This window comes from Petromyzon marinus, chromosome 1, assembly GCF_048934315.1.
Source record: "Petromyzon marinus isolate PM22_M1 ecotype Great Lakes invasive population chromosome 1, UKy_Petmar_22M1.pri1.0, whole genome shotgun sequence".
NCBI classification, from domain to species: domain Eukaryota; kingdom Metazoa; phylum Chordata; class Hyperoartia; order Petromyzontiformes; family Petromyzontidae; genus Petromyzon; species Petromyzon marinus.
The window spans coordinates 36,301,885-36,318,655 of NC_133667.1; the positions used below are offsets into that span (position 1 = coordinate 36,301,885).

General features: G+C 45.8%; 1 protein-coding gene across 1 annotated transcript in view; it reads right to left on the reverse strand.

Moving 5' to 3' along the window:
- The window catches only part of FANCI (FA complementation group I), a 28,004-nt gene that overhangs the window by 3,326 nt on the left and 7,907 nt on the right, over positions 1-16,771 (reverse strand). Inside the window, exons 11-32 of the mRNA XM_032951271.2 lie at positions 15,733-15,825; positions 15,295-15,434; positions 14,402-14,576; positions 13,673-13,760; positions 12,990-13,120; positions 11,981-12,051; positions 11,300-11,420; positions 10,575-10,697; positions 9,291-9,359; positions 7,596-7,694; positions 6,599-6,826; positions 6,265-6,386; positions 5,989-6,153; positions 5,657-5,836; positions 4,920-5,119; positions 4,413-4,492; positions 3,873-3,989; positions 3,213-3,264; positions 2,973-3,100; positions 2,165-2,230; positions 1,929-2,028; positions 1,625-1,809 (exon numbers count right to left, since the gene is read on the reverse strand). Of these exons, the coding sequence (XP_032807162.1) occupies positions 1,625-1,809; positions 1,929-2,028; positions 2,165-2,230; positions 2,973-3,100; positions 3,213-3,264; positions 3,873-3,989; positions 4,413-4,492; positions 4,920-5,119; positions 5,657-5,836; positions 5,989-6,153; positions 6,265-6,386; positions 6,599-6,826; positions 7,596-7,694; positions 9,291-9,359; positions 10,575-10,697; positions 11,300-11,420; positions 11,981-12,051; positions 12,990-13,120; positions 13,673-13,760; positions 14,402-14,576; positions 15,295-15,434; positions 15,733-15,825 (2,733 nt within the window). The remainder of the gene's footprint in view (positions 1-1,624; positions 1,810-1,928; positions 2,029-2,164; positions 2,231-2,972; positions 3,101-3,212; positions 3,265-3,872; positions 3,990-4,412; positions 4,493-4,919; positions 5,120-5,656; positions 5,837-5,988; positions 6,154-6,264; positions 6,387-6,598; positions 6,827-7,595; positions 7,695-9,290; positions 9,360-10,574; positions 10,698-11,299; positions 11,421-11,980; positions 12,052-12,989; positions 13,121-13,672; positions 13,761-14,401; positions 14,577-15,294; positions 15,435-15,732; positions 15,826-16,771) is intronic.

The following is a 16,771-nucleotide window of genomic DNA, read 5'->3' on the forward strand; positions in this document are numbered from 1 at the left end:
CAGAAGAACGCATGTCGAAAATGTTATAAATTGATTTGCATTTTAATGAGGGAAATAAGTATTTGACCCCCTCTCAATCAGAAAGATTTCTGGCTCCCAGGTGTCTTTTATACAGGTAACGAGCTGAGAATAGGAGCACACTCTTAAAGGGAGTGCTCCTAATCTCAGCTTGTTACCTGTATAAAAGACACCTGTCCACAGAAGCAATCAATCACATTCCAAACTCTCCACCATGGCCAAGACCAAAAAGCTCTCCAAGGATGTCAGGGACAAGATTGTAGACCTACACAAGGCTGGAATGGGCTACAAGACCATTGCCAAGCAGCTTGGTGAGAAGGTGACAACAGTTGGTGCGATTATTCGCAAATGGAAGAAACACAAAAGAACTGTCAATCTCCCTCGGCCTGGGGCTCCAAGATCTCACCTCGTGGAGTTGCAATGATCATGAGAACGGTGAGGAATCAGCCCAGAACTACACGGGAGGATCTTGTCAATGATCTCAAGGCAGCTGGGACCATAGTTACCAAGAAAACAATTGGTAACATACTACGCCGTTCAGGACTGAAATCCTGCAGCGCCCGCAAGGTCCCCCTGCTCAAGAAAGCACATATACATGCCCGTCTGAAGTTTGCCAATGAACATCTGAATGATTCAGAGGACAACTGGGTGAAAGTGTTGTGGTCAGATGAGACCAAAATGGAGTTCTTTGGCATCAACTCAACTCGCCGTGTTTGGAGGAGGAGGAATGCTGCCTATGACCTCAAGAACACCATCCCCACCGTCAAACATGGAGGTGGAAACATTATGCTTTGGGGGTGTTTTTTCTGCTAAGGGCACAGGACAGCTTCACCGCATCAAAGGGACGATGGACTGGGCCATGTACCGTCAAATCTTGGGTGAGAACCTCCTTTCCCTCAGCCAGGGCATTGAAAATGGGTCATGGATGGGTATTCCAGCATGACAATGACCCAAAACACACGGCCAAGGCAACAAAAGAGTGGCTCAAGAAAAAGCACATTAAGGTTCTGGAGTGGCCTAGCCAGTCTCCAGACCTTAATCCCATAGAAAATCTGTGGAGGGAGCTGAAGGTTCGAGTTGCCAAACGTCAGCCTCGAAACCTTAATGACTTGGAGAAGATCTGCAAAGAGGAGTGGGACAAAATCCCTCCTGAGATGTGTGCAAACCTGGTGGCCAACTACAAGAAACGTCTGACCTCTGTGATTGCCAACAAGGGTTTTGCCACCAAGTACTAAGTCATGTTTTGCAGAGGGGTCAAATACTTATTTCCCTCGTTAAAATGCAAATCAATTTATAACATTTTTGACATGCGTTTTTCTGGATTTTTTTGTTATTGTCTCTCACCGTTCAAATAAACTTACCATTAAAATTATAGCCTGATCATTTCTTTGTCAGTGGGCAAACGTACAAAATCAGCAGGGGATCAAATACTTTTTTCCCTCACTGTAGAAAGCATTTTGTCTCATGGTAGAGACTAACAATGGAATGGGAGACAAAAGAGGGAATTAACAGGATGTCTCCCCCATGCAGACGGCAGTGACAAAATTAAAAATGTGATGACTGCTGGGATCGGCAGGAGAGCGAGCTAGTTAGCGGGAGGGCGTACGTATTTGGTGATGGAAGCCAGCACACTGTACATCTTGGTGAGCAGCTTGAGCAGGTTGGTGGAGCAGCTGCCCGCAGGCAGCGCCGCCTGCACCAACTCGTGGCAGCAGGTGACCAGCGCTCCCAGCTGCACGGCGGCCGCCCTCTCCTGCGCCTGCCGGGGACCCAGATCCTGCGTGCCCTCCTCTGTGGTCCGGCATCACCCAGCATTGACATCGTTATCAGCATAAGTCCGTGGGGAAGATGATGGGGCGAGTGTGATGTTAGAGGATGCAGTGGAGAGATCATGGAAGTAAGGGACCCACCGGAGGTCACCGGCTTGGCATACGCCAGCTCCCCCCTGAGCCGGGCAATGAGCCATTCCACGTCCTCCAGCATGTGCTCTGCATGAGACAGCACCACCAGCTAGTGGGGGGGGGGGGTAGGGGGGGAGAATCACAATGGGATGCTCTGCAGTATGAGTGGAGGTTACCGTTTGCAGGTCTCGGTACATATATAGCGAGCGAGCATTTAAGAAAAATATAAACTTTACGTAACTCACAGTTACTGAAGGAGCAGTCTTGGAATTCACGATGGCATAAATGGACTGGTTTTCCACCTGCACATCCTAGAACAAAAATGTGAATAAATTAATGTCAATTATGATAAATGCCCACCGTTTTTTTCAGCATCCTGAAATGCAGTTACATTTAATTGGACGCTATATAAATCTATATTTTGTTGCAAAGGTGGTAAATGTGCAGCACTAATTGCTTGCTCATGCCAATGCTGGTGGAAGGGCCTCTACTAAGAGGGACCTCTGAAGGGTAATTGGTCTTCTCTTCCAAGCTGGTCAGACATCTTGTAAGAGATTGCAGTATCCTCACGACCACACCACACGCCACCTGCAGATCGACTGTGCCGCACTCGGTTATTCTGCTGGCTGGACAGAGGTGAGAGGGCTTTTACGAAACTTGCCCATTGCTTTTCAACTGCAGTGCTGAAAGATTGAATTAAATGTAACCATTGACCTCTGGATGTGTGTCCAGTTTGCTACCCATTGCATCATGGTAGCTACTGGTATTGCAAATGTGACTTGTTTTAATGAGGCAGATACCTCATTAACCAGTGTAAAATGTGTGTAGCTGCGGCTACGAACTCTAAACCATAAACCGTATAACTGCACTGCCACAAATATATACATGAAGGCAGTGATGGTTAGTATCAGCAATTCACCAACTCCCAAACAAAGCAGGTGAATGGATAAATCTCTTACAACTGAATCTCGAATAATTGCTCTTCATAGGCCATACGAAAGAAGATTGCTTCCATGGGCTCTCAGGCGAGTCAAATAAAGTCACCAGACTCACCTCGTCTATGTCGCCCAGCTGGCTGTGAATGTCCTGCGCCAGATCCTTGAGCAGTGAGCGAGGCCCCTTGTGGGCCAAGTGCAGGCTGAAGAGCAGGTTCATCAGCATTTTGCACAGCAGCAGGTCCTCTGAGAGGCGAACGGCAGGCAAAAGGTTGGTAAGAACGTATTTTGTTTCCATATGGGTGGGAGTTGTAATTGCCTGGTGAGAGTGTCAACATGGCCGAGAGGTCATACCCACCAATTTTGCTCTCCTTGCAAATTTTGGTTGTCCAGTTCAAGCACTGTTCAAACTGCATGAAGATATGCATACGTGAAAGACAACGTTTTTGTAAATGCACACAACACAACCTCGTTTACTTATTTGACATTATTTGTTTTAGTACATGCTGAGTTAGGTCTCTGGTGTGTGTGAGAGCAACAGTTTGTGCGTGTATGTAGGTATGTTGAACTTCTTTTGCACCGTACGTAGCCAACCGTGCGAATCAGAGGTGCATGCATGTGTGTTTAATATTATAGGGAGTGTTGGCATAATGGATTATCGATCACTATGTTTCAAACCCGACCACCTGAGTTATATGTGATATCAGAATCTAACCTGGGCCTGATATAGGTCGACACAGCCTTAAATGAGTACGTACATGGTGCGATGTGGAAAAAAACAGCATTCAGGAGTGGCGCTCCAGCCACATAACTCCTGCCCGCACCGTTCATGGTCTGAACAGGTGCTCCTTAACAGTGCTTGGGCCAAGAGTCGAGTAAAAGTAATATGGGGAATCTTTACCTTTGTGTGTAAGATTGTGTTGTGTGCAGATCCCGAGCAGGTTCAGGAATTTAACCCGGTCCAACAGGCTCCACCGGCTCCACTCAGCTTGTGTGCGTGCGAGTGTGTGTAAGTCACCTCGGTAGAGCCTGGCTGCAGCTCCTTGCTTAGCGCCAGCAGAAGGCTCACTAGCCCATGGAGCTCCTTCATGTTCAGATCTTCCTCACCTCCCGACAGCTGCCCAACCACACTCCGCTGAACCGCCCAACAAATCCCCCGTCAGATAATCGTCGTGCGTGGAGTATCACTCGGACATCATTGTGTGTTGCGAGACTCCAACTACCGCTGGGATAGGTGGCAAGATGGCAGTATAGCAAGTAGGTTTATGAACCGTCTGCCTATGCTTTTCAACCTTATGTTAAGTATGTGCACGTGTTTCCAACCACACATAAAATTCCTTAAACCGGAAATGGGCAAACATCCCAATGCAATGCTCCTAAAATGATTCTTGGGACTTGGTTAGGCTTAATTGGCCAAAAATAAATGTAATTTATAATTTTAAGTTCTCCCCATATATTGTAAAAGTTAAAAGTAAAAGTTTTTGCGTGCGTCGCCAAAGAATCTGCTGTGGCCCAATATTTCCATCCAGACATCATTTACGCTCTACGCACAACTTGCCTGGAACTGCCTCATGTGAAACGCAGCTCTTTCCGCAATGATAACGTTGTCTGCATCCTCTGGATCTTCACGGGATAGATCTGTGGATAAAATTAATCGCCAATGAATTCAGGTAGGGGCAGTAGCAGTGGCATATAGCACTAACGAGTAGCCTCTGCTAGTCAAAGCCAGAGCCATTTCCTGATCAAATGAGCATTGAGGCAGTGCTCATCTGCTGTTTATAGCCCTGAGCCTGCAGTGCAATTCCACATGCCTATGGCGGGGGCGCGGTTTAGCATAGGAAACCACTGTCCCCACAAAGTAGTACTTATTTGATCAACACTGGAAAGGATGATGGGCTGAGTCAACCCCCAAACAGTACTTGAACTCGCAACCCTCTGATCGCGAGCCGCTCGTCTTATACCACCGCTCAGCCACCAGGTCGGACAGCCTCCCCTGTTGGCAGCATCAGCGTACATGTACAGGAGAGAGGCAGGAGAGAGACCGGACGCTCTCAAATCCCCTTACCGAGCGCGGCGTATAGGCTCTCCTTCTTGTGGGAGAAGCGTGTGTTCACGGCGGTGATGACGCGCTGCAGCACGTCCAGGCACAGCAGCGGAATCCCCTTGTGCTTGTCCTTCTTGGCCACGGACTCCACCACCCCCGACGATACCACCGACGAGTCATTCGTGGGCACCGCCACAGAGAAGCACTTCCGCAACAGCGCCCTGGCGGGTTGGAGTGGCGTGCCAAAACCGTGGGCAAGGAAGCACGGAGACCGGGTGGGAAAGCTTTGACCCTCCTCCCCAAAATTTCGGACAGTGAGTGCAATCTATATACTGCAGTCCCTCTAACACAAACTGTTTCAACTTCAAATACGACAACAGAGTAGTGGCTGTTTATGTTTTTACTGTAGTGGTTTCAGCTGAAGATAATCATTTTAGTTTTGAGGGTTATCATCAGCCTTGGTTAATCCACTGCTGGATGAAAGCCTTCCCAAGCTAGCATCATCTTTCACGTTTCTGAGATGCAACATTCCATCTAGCACCTGCACAGCAGCTGACTTCATTGCTCCATCTCATTCTTGGGGATGTTTTCTCCTTGTCCTTTGTCATTAGTCTTAACCACAGGTCGTCATGCCTGCGAGTAACGTGTTCAATCCTTAGTCGGTAAGGGCGTTTGTAAATCTTGTTAAATTGACTTTAGCGCCGAGAGCCTGCCTCTTTACACTGACGGCCTGAGACATCGATGTTGCAATGTCTCACCGGGCGATGGAGACCAGGTGACGCAGCACCTTGTCGGGGTCCTGTCCGTCGGGGCCGTCCACGTGGCCAATCTCCTCCGCCTGCTGCACCTTCTGCTGCACCACCGCCAGCACGTAGCGCTGGAACTCCACGCTGCCACGCAACGGCGCCAGCATTGCCTCGTGGTCGGAGCTCTCGTCGCTGGGAACAGGAAAAACGGCGGCGTTCAACTTCCTGTCTTGGAACGATACAATGTTGCCATTACAGGAGAGGGCCTCCCTCTCCAAGAATCCCACAGGATTCCTGGGAAAGAGGAGAACACAGCTGATGATGATGATAACAATGATGCACACCAGTAGAGCGCGGAGAGCAGGAGATCAATGCAGCGCAGCGATAGCAGGCTGCGTGGCGTCTTGCTCGTAGCGCCGCCCTTGCCCTTTGCACTCTTCTCGCGCAGAATTTCCACCAGCTTATGGTAGCGCTGAAACAACCCCAGCACCTGTTCCACCTTTTGGCGGCTGAACACACCGCCAATCGACACACACATACGTGCAAGTTTAATAAATAGGTTTTTTGTTGTTGTTGCACTTCAATTCAGTCCCAGATGACCGTGTAGGTGCTGCCCTGACCTGGGATCGCCCATGATGAAGCTGTACTCCATGAGCACCTCATACATGCCCATTACCAAGATGACATAGATGTTGTTCTTCACCCCTACGCTGGTCGTCAGCGAAAAATCTGCCGACTTGTCCTGTCAGTAGCACGCACACAGCAAGTACCAGTTTCGCCTTTGTTGGTGATTATCAGCATGGCATGGTGTCACTGCCAAGAACCTGAGACAGCTGCATGCTTATGCTGCAGCGTTTGTCAAATGGAGAGAAGACTGCAAAGAGCACTAACCACTGCACCACCAATCCACGTAGAGCATATGCAAAATGGTGCACATGTGAACGGGCGACTGACCAATTCAAAGTCGTCCAGGTCACTCTTGATCATCCTCCGTGTCATGGACTCCAGCATTGTCTCCAGCTGCCGTTGACAGCTCTGTGCGCCCTCCCCTGCGTATTCACTGCTGCCCTCACCGCCCCCATCGTCATCATCGTCCTCGTCATCCTCATCATCGCCAACTGTCTGAGCCTTGATTTCACGCCACTTCATCACACAGTGCACAGTGCAGCAGAGGAGGTGGCCCTGTGGACACACAGTGGACAAGGTGGACACATGCAGCCGTTTTGTCAATCCACTGCCAGATGAGGGCCTCCCCACGCTGTCTTAGTCACGAAGGTTACTCAACCATAGTTCACTACGCTGGTTAGTGAGAGTTGGTGATGAGGGACAAATGTTGGAGAATAGTACGGTTCAACAATGGATTCTTCTGCAGTGTCCTCTGCTGACAAGGGAGCCTTGCAGCAGCCAGCAACAGCTGTTTTATGCATGGATGCCACCCATCCAAGCACTTTCCAGGTTCAAACCTGCTTAGCTTCCTATGTCTGGTGAAATCAGCCACATTCCAGGTGATTTGGTGATAGGTGGTGACACAACTTGGCCAATATTGCAATAAGCTCCCTCTGATCCGCATACTGATAAATCTAAACATCTACATGCCCCTATAGGGAAGTCAACTTCTATCATCATCCATAACACAGGTTTTTTTGGGTTAGATCGTGTACATTTTCATACGGGAAAGTCTATGTGTTAGCTTACGTGTTAAACTTCTATCATCATAATTGTTTATTTATGGCTAGCAGATTCATGATTACAACTAATACGACCGTAAATTGCAACTGATAATTAGACAAAATTACTGACAATTAAAGGCAAGTTGTCAGTTTATAAAAGGCAATCGGTTTAACTCATCTGAGGCCAAAGTGGGGCATTAAACGAGTGGCACGGGACAGGTGGGCAGGAATTATGACGATGGAGGGGGGGTGGGGGGGCACAGGAATCTGGGGGGCAGTACCAGCGGCTCCTGGAGGAAGACCTGCTCGCCCTGTGCCGTGATGCAGCCATCCAGACGTACGGGCGGCAGGACGTCGCCTGCCTCGTAGCACCGCTTCAGCTGCGCCGACAGCAACGCACACGGTATACACGCACACGTGGGCATACGCATGACATTAAACCGGAGGCACAACGCACCAGGGAAAATCGGGTCACCTGATTGATGAATGTATACTGTGTCTATTGGACCATTTTTCCAGTATCAAGATTATGAAGAAAGAAAACGCAATAATACAGGATGTGTTAAGATGTTCAAACACCAAATAGACATCCTTTACAAGGCATCAAGTCTGCATTATCCAGATAATTGTAAACCAAATATGCTTGACGATGTACACATTGCCCTTGCAAGTTATTAGCATAAACCAGAGAGAGCCACTTAATGGCTGTCTCACCGGTGATCGGCCAAAGGATGCTAAAAGGTGAAGAGCAGAAGGACGATGCAAACATATACTCACTCACAAGCCTCTCATCATCTCTCTGCTACCATTACCATCACAGCCATTGCTCTCAGTAGCCAAGTGTTTTGATTCGTCATCTGATTTCTAATTCCCTGTCGCCATAATGGCCAACGACTCTCATCCATGCCGAGTCCAGAAAGGAACATTTCAATTTTTTCCACACAGCTCAGCCTTTGGAATCCTTTTCTCAATTTGCCGTTCCAATCTCATATAACCAGAGTCAATGCAAGAAGTTAATTACTTTACACCTACGATACTTAATATAGGCCTCTCTCTTGCTGTCAACTTGCGTAATAGGCATATACTCCCAATATATATGCACCTCGCTAACGTTTGCCAAGTTCAAGAATTTCATGAAAAACACTCAATTGCGACTATACATAACAATTATCACACCCAACTGGCATACGAATTGCCTGATTAAACAAAATAAACTTATTCATAATAAAGGTTTTTGGGTTAGATCGCGTTTATTTATAAATGTGTCGTAACCCTCCACCACCCGACACGGCCAATCAGCAAAAAAAGTGTCACGTTGACAAAAGACAAATAATTCACTACTTTAGCCCACCGGTGTGTTGAAGAGTGAATCCACATTTACAGTTTGAGTACGACGTTTCGCTGGTAAATACATCCAGCATCATCGGGCAATTCGCCAGAATGGTAAAGCCCTTGCTTGCTCCCGGTTTTATATAGAGCAGCAGGGTGACGTCATCACTTAACTCATATCAGGTGCAGTGATTAGAGTCGGAGGTGATGACGTCACCCTGCTGCTCTATATAAAACCGGGAGCAAGCGAGGGCTTTACCATTCTGGCGAATTGCCCGATGATGCTGGATGTATTTACCAGCGAAACGTCGTACTCAAACTGTAAATGTGGATTCACTCTTCAACACACCGGTGGGCTAAAGTAGTGAATTATTTGTCTTTTGTCAACGTGACACTTTTTTTGCTGATTGGCCGTGTCGGGTGGTGGAGGGTTACGACACATTTATAAATAAACGCGATCTAACCCAAAAACCTTTATTATGAATAATATTGGTCGCGAAAGCCTACGTGTTAAACCAAAATAAACTTAACTTGACTCACCTTCACAAACCCACTGTCCAGCATGGTCTACTATGGGAGTAATAAAGACTGATAGAAAAATCTAAATTCCCGGAGGCCATCAAATACCGACACCCCCACACACTCACCTGTACCAGCAACATCTGTAGGATGGTGCTCCCCAGCTTCGAGTTTCTCCGCAGCACATCATAGAGACCCTGCAAAAAAAAACCGCGTGGCTGAATGAACCTGAGCGAGCAGAACAATGATCACAATACTCCGGGTAGTGTGGCACACGGGCGCGCCCCAGTTCCTCTGAGCAGATTGCAATGAAACTCGGGGCCCAGTAACGCATCATTAAGTCTCGTGTTACTGATATCCCAACGGCAGTTCTTCTACCCTTAATGCATTGTGCCAACAACATTTTAAAACAATACAAATTAGTTTATGTAGTAATACATTTTTTTATTATGAACGGGTTTGGCTGTTACTCAATAACTACTCGTAGGCAACTATTTTTTCTAAATTGAATTCTAAATCTTGACAAAGCTTTCGTAACTGCAGGAATTCATATTCTTTGGGTCTTTCGGTAAAGCCAAATGGCTTTGTCAAGATTTAGACCCAAATAATATTAATTTAATACTCATAATAAAGGTTTTTAAGTTAGATCGTGTTATTTATAAATGTGTCGTAACCCTCCACCACCCGACACAGCCAAACAGTCAAAAATGTGTCGCGGTTACTAAAGACAAATAATTCACTATTTTAGCCCACCGGTGTGTTGAAGAGTGAATCAACATCATTTAAAATTTTGAGTACGACGTTTCGCTGGTAATTACATCCAGTATCATCGGGCAATTTGCCAATGAATAACAATTGAACGATTACCAATATATTATATAATTACAATACCCTCCCCGCCTCTCACTGCACCAGATTGAGTTAAAAGATGACATCATCGTGCTGCTCGATTTAAGACCGGAAGCAAGTGGAGGGCCTCACCATTCTGGCGAATTGCCCGATGATGCTGGATGTAATTACAAGGGAAACGTCGTACTCAAAATTTTAAATGACGTTGATTCACTCTTCAACACACGTGTGGGCTAAAGTAGTGAATTATTTGTCTTTTGTAAATGCGACATATTTTTAACTGTTTGGCCGTGTCGGGTGGTGGAGGGTTACGACACATTTATAAATAACGCGATCTAACCCAAAAACCTTTATTATGAATAATATTGGTCGCGAAAGCCTACGTGTTAAACCAATTGAATACTGTTGTGCACCCGCCAAAGTACTTGATGATACTGTTGCTGCCAACAGCAGCAGCATCACCAAGTACTTTGTTTAACAAGCAGGATGCCACAGGCAGAATGTTTGTTTAACAAGCAGGATGCCACATGCAGAATCAGCAGGGCGCTCGCACACACGCGTACTTCATAGAACAGCAGGCGCACATCGGCCTGCTGGATCAGGCAGCGGCGCAGGCTGCCCAGGATCTCCAGGCACAGGGCCTCGTTGGCGGCAGGGTTGAGGCGTGCGTGCACCTCCACTTTCACCTGCAGGGGCGCGAGCGGGCGCACGAGTGAGCACTGAAAAATGTTGCCGCTAAAGGCAAGACGTAACCCACAACAACAAGCAATCTTATCTTGCCACTGTGAAAGTTTGTGCGGTTCTAGTCAAGTTTATTTTGTTTAGAACGCGAGAGACCAGGATGAGTGTCATTTGCAAGTCACCAAAACGGAAAAAGCATGCAAAACAAATTAAGCACAGCAGGAACTAAATTGAGTGGCACACTTTAATCATAACCGAAGGAAGTGAGTTGCTTAATTCAGTTTGTGAAGAACCTTGCAGCATATGGAGAGAAAAGAAGGATATCACCTCAAACATGTAGAACAATCCAAAAAACACATTAGACAGCTCTTATTTTGTAGCTAAACATTTGAACTACCTGTCCCCGAATGTTTATAACGAACTTGAAGCTTCAATCATGAGATAAAATACATTAAAATTATATTGGAGTACATCATTACGCCACTAGAGACTGCTTAAAATGTCAATGCGGTTATGTTACTCCAGCGCATTATAATGGTGTGATTAAATGACAAAGAAATATCTTCATTAACGAATAAGCAAACCAAATATCCCGCGCACTACTCACCTGGCTAGCGGAAAAACCCTGACTGCTCAATGTTTGGCTTGATGCTAGGCTGCCCAGCACTTTGAAGTTCTTGAGCAGCAGGAGATATCCGATAACAGATGATTTTCTGGCTTCCAGCTGGCTAAAAATTCAAATGATTTAATTATGCCGGGCAAATAAAGAGATAAAAAGCCTTACCGAAAGTGGGTAAGAGCCTATCGAGGCAGCATGTATGCCACAAGAGAGACCAGGAGCAGAATATAAAAGTCTTAGTGGTGAAGTGAAAATACATTACCTGATATGAACAAATTACATGCCAATTTTGTGTCAGATAAAATCAAATCAGGGGAGAGTGCTGGGACAGTAATAAGCGAACGGCACTATAAACCCGATGATTTGAGTTAAATTCTAGGCCACGGCTAACATCAGTGGCGAGTGGTATCTGAACCGGTCCTAGACACCCTTTTTACCAACATGTACTGATGAGCCCCTTGACCGACAGGGAGTGGGGAGGCCTTCATCCAGGAGTGGATTGACAAGGGGCGCCAAATATTGTTCGATTTTTAACAAGATAATAGAGATCACAAACTTATGTTAACCCATCATCATTCATTAAACAAAGGATAATTTTAAATGTTTAAAACACCTTTATTATTATTTCACAACATTAGCATGAAATTATAAGAGCACGTGTGTGGTTACCTGGAGAACATACCCTTGCGCAGTGCGAGGATCAGCGAGTCCTTGAGGTTGATGCGCACCCTGAGAAGGGGCTACAGAGGGAATCAGCAGCAAAGAACGATGCAAACCGTTACAGCGCGTCTTAAAATAGTGTACAGGTCGATCCATTTATAGATACTCCACTACTATAAAATGGAGACGTTACAGAGACTATAACAGCTTAATTCAAAGCCTCTATGTGTGTCCCACCAATCTCAATAGACGTGTTACATCTCTGAAAACTTGCCTCTGTAAGATATGGGTCGTTTTTTTCGCCGCATTCAATCAGCCGTTGGTAAGAGAGCAAGTGGGTCATTAGAAATCAATGGGGTATCTATAAATGGATCACCCCATATATAGCTTACAAAAATTGTCACGATGATGAAAAGTCTGACTTCAGTGTGCAGATATATGGTTGTATTAAGTAATACACTTAAAACATATCGGTGGTATTGTAAACATTACTGTACATGAAAAATAAATTACTGTGGCCACATAAAGTTATTATTCTAAGTTGGTCAAAGATTTTGTAGCCAGATTTTTCGGTCGAAAATAATGTATTTGTTTGTGTGATTGTTTAAGTTCCAACATGATTATGGACTCTGCTGTAACAGCCAGTTGGCATAAAAGTATGAACAGTCTGGCCTCCACCATAATGTGGTAATTTCCACCCAAGTATCAACGCCATCAGTGAAGATAAGTGTGAAGTAATTTTTACCTATATTATGCAAAACAGCTTATCTGCAATGAGAACCGACGCGGTAAATAAAACACGAGGGACAAGACTGAAATGATTGACTGAGCACATAAAACGCCTCACGCCTTGCTGACTTAACCCATTTTGGGCAATGGAGACAATGGTGTTTTTCTGTTTTTGCCAAAAAATAGAAGAAAAAAGGCAAGATTCGCCACCACGTGAATCACGCCCACTGTGTAAAGCAAAGACGATGCATACGTAAGAGAGAGAGAAAGGCAGGTGAAGAGCACTCACCAGTATGGCCTGCAGCAGGCCCTTCGTGACGGGAGACGGCAGGACTGACAAATAATCAAACGCCTCCTGCACCTTGGGCAGACACTCCAGCAGGTTGAGCGGGGCCGACGTCACCATGTCTGACAGCAGCTCTGAGTCACGATCAGGGTGAAGGGTTAGGGTGAGGGTTAATGTTGGCAGGGACAAACACACAAGAGTCAGAGACATGGAAAGGTTAGAGGTTGAAGACTATGGTTATATTAGGGTCAGGGTGGGGGGGGTAAGGGTGAGGATTAAGGTCGTGGTTTGGTTCGGGGTGAGCAGTATAAAAACATTTATAGGATTAGAGGCACGCAGAGGTTTGAGGTTTAAGACTGAGGTAAATATAAAAGTTAGCTTTTCATTTGGGTTGGGTTCATGGTTCGGATTTGGTTATGGTTTCTGTTGTTGTGGCTAGGTTTAAGATTAAGGTATAAATTTGGGTTGGGGTTATATTTTGACTAGGTTTAATATTAGTAATACATGAGGGTCAGTATTTTGTTGTGGCTGGGTTTGAGGCTAGGGATTATTTTAGGATATGCAAAGGGGGTAGATGTGGAGGACTATGTTCTGTAAACATTAATTTATGTAAACAGTTGTAAAAAGTGCACAAGCCAGTTCCGTATAAAAGAACAAACGCAAAACACAAGTGCTTTATGTTTTACCTAAATAGTGTGTGATTGGCACGGTGGCTTTAGTAACGACTCTGTTGAGAAGCTGCTCCAGGATCTCACGTCTCACGAGGTCATGAGCCTAAGACAAACACAGAAGTCAACAATCACTACCGTATCATGTGGTGTTATTTCACATCACTGGTTGCCATTCAACATGACATAGCTAGAATCTGTAATTACATTAAATGTTAACTCTACATGAAGTTGAACCATAAAATCTGTGTAAGATAGAACCTAGATCGCTAAATAGATTAAAAATAACCCTATTTCAACTGGCTGCACAACAAATGGGAGAATATGAGTAATATGAATGTATAGACTGGCCAGGTTTTATGAACTGAAAGAGGATTTTTACGTGAATTATAATTTGATGATGATAAAGATGAAAGAAAACTATAATATAGTATAGGTGAGAATGAAGAAAAGAAGGAAAAGACAAGTCATTGGTGGGAACAAAGAAAATATATCTGTACCATTAATCACATGCAAATATTACAGCAACAGTTACAAAGCATCTAAAAAGCATCAGTAACAAGAACAGAAGGATCTGCATCAGTAACAACTATATTACCAGCACTAACAATGGTAAAAGCAGCAACAGTAGCTAAATCATCATCAGCAGCACTGATAACAGCAGCAACTACGATAGCAGCGGCATCTACAACAGCAGCAACATGTCGGTTGCCATCGCTGGCATCTCCGCCGGCATCCCCGCAGCACCTTGAACGTCTCGAGGAGGACGCGTGCCCCCAGGCTGCAGGCTTGCTGCGCCGGCGTCCGAGACACGCCGGCGCCCGTCTCCGCCACCTTGCCGCCGGGTCCCGCCTTGGGCCCAAATGAGTCCATGAGCGTGAAGCCGAGCTGCACCAAGCCCTGCGATATGTGGTCCCAGCCGCTGGCAGCATCGAGACGAGCAGACACACACGGTCACGATGCTCAGCACATCAAGGTTTGTTATTCACCGGCCATGTAACAACCCACCCATCGCAATTAAACAAAACGGAAGCAATTCAGGGGTTATGTTTGGATTGAATAATTGATTGTTTGGGTCTCTTTCATAGTGGTTTTCTCATAACGTCTGTTCTATCTTCTGCATTGTTTAATTTGTTCTTTTGCGTAAAGGTAACACTTGCACGTTATTTCCATAGATTGTAAGAAATCTATTCTCACATTCACAAATTTGAGGCCTGTAATAGGAGCATAAGAAAATATAGGAAAGCCGGTGGTCGAGACTAACAAAGGATTGGCAGCTAAAGGGAGAGAATGTGCAAAAGAGGCCGTCACTATGGACATGGAGTGATGCCATTACCCCGTTTACAGGCCATAGATGTTCTGTTACATTGCAGGACCGTGAGAGAAGAATGCCTGGAGAAACGAAAAGTTTTCTGAAAAAGAGTCTTGAGGCTCAGCAAGGCTTTCCAGGATAAAGAAATGTCCTCGCACAAACTATCGTGCGGCTGTGGAATATAAAACCCTCAGCTCAATGCAAACAGTTTCAGTAGCGTGCGTGCAACTCGATTCAATAACCCTGAAGTTGGATAAGAACTGGTGGATAATCTGGCGCTCTGACCACGCGTTACGACACCTCGCGTGGCGGCGTTGCCGGGCTGCACCTGTTTTGGATGGTCTCGAGGATGACGTCGGACACGCACCACACCTGCGACGACACCAGGTCCTTGATGAGCGCCGAGCTCTGCTGCATCTGCTGGTCCCTGAAGCTCTTCAAGATAGCCACCTTCATCATCTCAAACACCTGGCTCGCACCAGCAGCAACAGCAATGCAACCGTGCATGTTATATGATGCATTTGTAATAATTACCTTCAAAGAAAATGGCAGAGCAAACAAACCTTTATTCCAGTCGTCATGACCCGACCACAGTTCAGGTGAGCGGAATGTAAAGCAGCTTAATGTGTACATTAATGGGAAAATATTTTAAATGCGGAAATGTTTACCATGGCGAATTGGAAGGAACACAGCGTGTGTGCATGTGACGAGTAGCAAGTGATCGTATGGGGCTGTGTTGGTCGGCTAGAGAAGATGTGCAGACCACCTGTTCCTCCAATCGGTGAATCCTCGCCAGCGAGAGTGTGAGTGCGACGTTGAACGGACACAGCACTCGGCCCACATCGCCCAGCTGTCCGACCTGGCAAGCAGGCAATACTTCTATGTCAATTTGTTTGAAAAGCAGATCACGCAGAGCACCTCGTGGTGAATTTAAGAATGCATTGTACTAAGTAATTTTTTACACTTTTGACATATACATACAGTGAGGGAAAAAAGTATTTGATCCCCTGCTGATTTTGTACGTTTGCCCACTGACAAAGAAATGATCAGTCTATAATTTTAATGGTAGGTTTATTTTAACAGTGAGAGACAGAATGACAACAAAAAAATCCAGAAAAACGCATGTTAATAATGTTATAAATTGATTTGCATTTTAATGAGGGAAATAAGTATTTGACCCCTCTGCAAAACATGACTTAGTACTTGGTGGCAAAACCCTTGTTGGCAGTCACAGAGGTCAGACGTTTCTTGTAGTTGGCCACCAGGTTTGCACACATCTCAGGAGGGATTTTGTCCCACTCCTCTTTGCAGATCTCCAAGTCATTAAGGTTTCGAGGCTGACGTTTGGCAACTCGAACCTTCAGCTCCCTCCACAGATTTTCTATGGGATTAAGGTCTGGAGACTGGCTAGGCCACTCCAGGACCTTAATGTGCTTCTTCTTGAGCCACTCCTTTGTTGCCTTGGCCGTGTGTTTTGGGTCATTGTCATGCTGGAATACCCATCCACGACCCATTTTCAATGCCCTGGCTGAGGGAAGGAGGTTCTCACCCAAAATTTGAAGGTACATCGCCCCGTCCATCGTCCCTTTGATGTTGTGAAATTGTCCTGTCCCCTTCGCAGAAAAACACCCCCAAAGCATGTTTCCACCTCCATGTTTGACGGTGGGGATGGTGTTCTTGGGGTCATAGGCAGCATTCCTCCTCCTCCAAACACGGCGAGTTGAGTTGATGCCAAAGAGCTCCATTTTGGTCTCATCTGACCACAACACTTTCACCCAGTTGTCCTCCGAATCATTCAGATGTTC